The sequence below is a fragment of the Sinocyclocheilus anshuiensis genome, unplaced genomic scaffold (assembly GCF_001515605.1).
Source record: "Sinocyclocheilus anshuiensis isolate Anshui unplaced genomic scaffold, SAMN03320099.WGS_v1.1 scaffold802, whole genome shotgun sequence".
Classification (NCBI taxonomy): Eukaryota; Metazoa; Chordata; class Actinopteri; order Cypriniformes; family Cyprinidae; genus Sinocyclocheilus; species Sinocyclocheilus anshuiensis.
The window spans coordinates 428,292-432,554 of NW_015547667.1; the positions used below are offsets into that span (position 1 = coordinate 428,292).

At 36.0% G+C, this 4,263-nt stretch overlaps 1 protein-coding gene across 1 annotated transcript in view; it reads right to left on the minus strand.

The window, feature by feature from the left end:
* Window positions 1-3,360, minus strand: part of LOC107702619 (calcium homeostasis endoplasmic reticulum protein-like) — a 19,592-nt gene extending 16,232 nt beyond the window's left edge. Inside the window, exons 1-2 of the mRNA XM_016504988.1 lie at window positions 3,119-3,360; window positions 775-1,029 (exon numbers count right to left, since the gene is read on the minus strand). Of these exons, the coding sequence (XP_016360474.1) occupies window positions 775-1,027 (253 nt within the window). The 5' untranslated portion in view covers window positions 1,028-1,029; window positions 3,119-3,360. The remainder of the gene's footprint in view (window positions 1-774; window positions 1,030-3,118) is intronic.
* Between the last annotated feature and the right edge of the window lie 903 nt (window positions 3,361-4,263).

Below are 4,263 nucleotides of genomic sequence, written 5' to 3' on the forward strand. Positions count from 1 at the left end.
TCTTTGGGATGGCACAATAAAGCGACGTTCACTTGCAGAACGCAAGCTTCTAGAGGGCACATAACTCTGAAGTAATGAATTTAGGTAAAGGGGTGCAGAGCCAGTGGTGGTTTTGTAGGCAAGCATTAATGCCTTGAGTTTCATGCGAGCAGCTACTGGTAGCCAGTGCAAATTGATAAACAGAGATGTGACATGCGTTCTTTTTCGGCTCATTCAAAATTAATCTTGCTGCCGCGTTCTGGATTCATTGTAAAGGTTTGCGGCTCATTAAAAATTAATCTTGCTGCCGCGTTCTGGATTCATTGTAAAGGTTTGATAGAAGTGGCTGGAAGACCTGCCAAGAGAGCATTGCAATAGTCCAGCCTGGACAGAACAAGAGCTTGTACAAAGAGTCGTTAAGCATGTTCAGAAAGAAAGGGCCTGATCTTCTTGTTGTTGAATAAAGCAAATCTGCAGCAGTTTTAGCAATGTGGTCTGATGTCCTTGCTACGTTTCTGGACCTGAGAACATTTCAGTTGCGTTGCTGTCTATGGAGGGTCAGAGAGCTGTCAGAATTCATCAAAAACATCTTAATTTGTGTTCTGAAGATGCACAAAGGTCTTACAGGTTTGGAACGACATGAGGGTGAGCAATTAAATGACAGAATTTTCATTTTTGGGTGAACTATCCCTTTAAGCCAGGTTTCAGAAATAAACAATACCCAAATCATGTTGTCTAAAAAAAGTCATTTAAAACAAACGATCTTGCGTTAACCAAATGCCATTTTTACTGTACCAGACTCCAACGGGAGCGATGAAGTTCCATTCGAGACCACATCCGATTCGATATAACTCAGATTGCTAAGAAGTACTCCTCTCGGAGGATTGCTTCGTCGAACCAGCTGGTGTCTTTCAAGCAGCTCCGCCGCTCTGGCTTTCACAGCGACTCCAGCCCGGTTGCCACGCTTTCGCCGGCGGTTAGTCCGATTCCGAGTCCGAGTCCGCTTCGGGGGTAAACAACATTCTCCGCTCGGAGTGAGATCTGCCATCACTGCGCGAATGTGAAGCAAAGTTTTGCAGTAAGTCCAAAGAGAGTAGTTCGGGTTAATGAAACATACAAATAAAAGCAGAAACAATGAAATAGACAACACAGAGCGACTGCCAGCCAACACTATACACGTCGCCATCTTGAATTGTTTATTAATTCACGAGCGCAGAACGCCGCCAGGGTTGCCAGGTCCCAGAAAAAAAGTCCAGCAGTGAAAAAAACTAATTTTACTCATTTCAGAATAGAAATAGGTCACTACTTGTATACGTTGAAAGAAACAAGAAATAACAAAGCAAAAAAAAAATTGTAAATTATTTTAAAGCCTTAAATCTATTCTTTGAATAATTTGTAATTATTTGTACTTGTTTACAGACGTGAGTTTTTTTTATTGCTTTTCTTATTTAGTTTTTATGTATTTATTTTAAGTATTTGTTTTCATTCAGTTTAAATGTTATTACCCTTATATGTTCTGTGTTCTAAAAATTGCAATAAAAATTTTTTAAAATAAAATAAATAAAAAAGCTTATATCTCAACACCCACCCAAAAAGAATGAAAACTAGCCCAATTTTCGCCCTGTCCAAACACATTTGACAGCTGCTTATAAACCTTTTAATTTCATTTTTATTCTATGCTTTTTTTTATTATTTAGCGAGACTTGTTTATATGTAGTATGTGCATTTTTAATTATTGAATATTTATTTTTTCTTTTCCTCTTTTTTCATTTTAATTTTCAGTACTTTTCATTATAAATTTGAAAATTAGGGCTGGGCGATATGGCCAGAAATATGACGACTATTTTTTTTCTACATATCATACTATAACAATATTTATATCACAACATTAATTTACCATTAATATGAAAGGAAATGCTCCCCACGTGTTAGTTAGACCTTGAGAATGAATGTAAACATAACTTTAACTCCTTTAAGCCACCTTTTAATTTTGGGCCCCATGAAATCCATTTTATTTTCCCCTAAATTCTGTGTTTTCCATTTTATTTCTTTTGTATTTTATGATAATACAAACGTATCATCAAAAAGCAAATGAAATGGATTAATAAAACTTTAACAATTTAATTAATCTTAAAAATATAAAATATAAAGTAAAATATAAGATCATATATAACAATTAATTTACAACACAACATTGCATTTTTATTTTTTTGTCAAACAAGATGCTGCATGACAAAACCTTATGTTTGATAAAAACATTGATGAAGAATATCAGTAATAGCATTATTACTTTGAGAAGTACATCGTAGTAATATGTTTCAGTTAAAATTTCTTCACGTTTGTCGTCAAGTTTTTCAAATGAAACGGTGAAAAGCTCTCAAGTGACTCTCGGAGAGGCTCTATCCACCTTTTTCTTCAACGCGGAAGTAAGCCTATGGGTGAGACTTCCGGTTCATTAACCGCTATAGGTAAATAACAAGGAGAATAACAACGTGCAGCAAACGGTAAAACACTTGCACTACAAACCAGTGTGTTCATAATTAAGATAATACATTAAAATAATATTATAAGACACCCCAACTTTCAATATCAAGCAGCAAAACGAACTGTTTTGTTCAGCTAAAAATAGCTGGATGGAGTGGACATGAGACCGGAAGTCAGACCCATAGAATTTACAAATGGCCGCGCCCATGTTTACAACAAGAAAAAGGTGGATAGAGCGATGAAGCTCGTGTGTTCGTGTCCTCATTTAGGGTGACACAGACGCTGAAATCACCATGAGCTTCACCTGTGAGTTTTAGTTTGTGAGAACAGAGACTCGCAGAGCATGCATGCTTTGACTGGCTGTTGTTGTGATTATTTCTGCTGTGTGAAAGCCTTAACATCTGCTGTGGGTGAAACTCACCTAATAGTTGGCAGCGCCCATGTTTAAAACAAGAAAAAGGTGGATAGAGCGATGAAGCTCGTGTGTTCGTGTCCTCATTTAGGGTGACACAGACGCTGAAATCACCATGAGCTTCACCTGTGAGTTTTAGTTTGTGAGAACAGAGACTCGCAGAGCATGCATGCTTTGACTGGCTGTTGTTGTGATTATTTCTGCTGTGTGAAAGCCTTAACATCTGCTGTGGGTGAAACTCACCTAATAGTCCATCTCTGCATTATACATTTTGCAATTTTGATTTGACTATAGATCAACTTTAGGCGGCCGCAGTGCATTATAAAAGTAAAAAAACCGCAACCCGCGGCTCTGTAATTTTTCCTGCGACTGCATTTTCAAAATAGCCAACGTCACTTCCGTAGGCAAAAACCCGGACGCGAGTTAGCATTTTAGCACTTCCGGTTCCATCGTCCCAGAGTCAGTGTTTTTTTTTTTTGAATGGGAGTTTGGTTAAATACCCTAAAATAAGGTCCGTGGTTCACACAGTTAAGCTCAAGATACTTTCACGTTTTATTCTATGACATAACACACCAGTTACACCCCACTCATGATTTTTTTAAACTGTTACGTTTCTTAAAAAAGACGGTTGCTAACAAGGACTACATGGCACCGTCGGAGACATTAAACATCACGTCGAACAGTTTATCAATTTACAGTATTTCCAAATTGTAGTATAATTTGTAGTACAATTGATTGTAGAAAAAAACAATTAATAGTTTCCCGCATTTCATATTGTTGTTCGACTATGTTTCATTTGCTTTGCCCCGAAATGCATCACAATATCAAATGGAAGATTTTTTTTTTTTTACTTTATTGAACAATGTGAACTTTACAACCATAAATGGCCTGGTACAAAATGCTACATTTCTTATTCAGACAACAGACAAGCATCATAACATAAGGAGAAGAGGAAGAAGAAGAGAAAAAACATTTATATATATATATATATATATACACATACACACATATACACTAGGGGTTATCAGGAAGTTGAAGATTTTCTATTAAATTACAGAAATTTAAGGCATTCTTTTTCTTCCTTAACTAGATGAATAACATTTTCTCCAAAACCAAATAATTCTAAAGTACGAAACATAAATTTGTGTTCGATAGTGACAAAAGTTTTAAAAAAGTCTAGAAATAAAATGAAACCATCTTCAATTAAATAATTATAATCCAGTAAATCAAGCACAAGTCGTATATTATTATGAATTGAGCGGCCTTTCAAAAAACCTGACTGTGTCTCTGAAATAATCTGTGAAACTCCGGTTTTTAATCTGTTAGCATAAATATGAGTTAAAATCTTATAATCAGTATTAAGCAGGGTTATGGGCCTAAGATTGTCT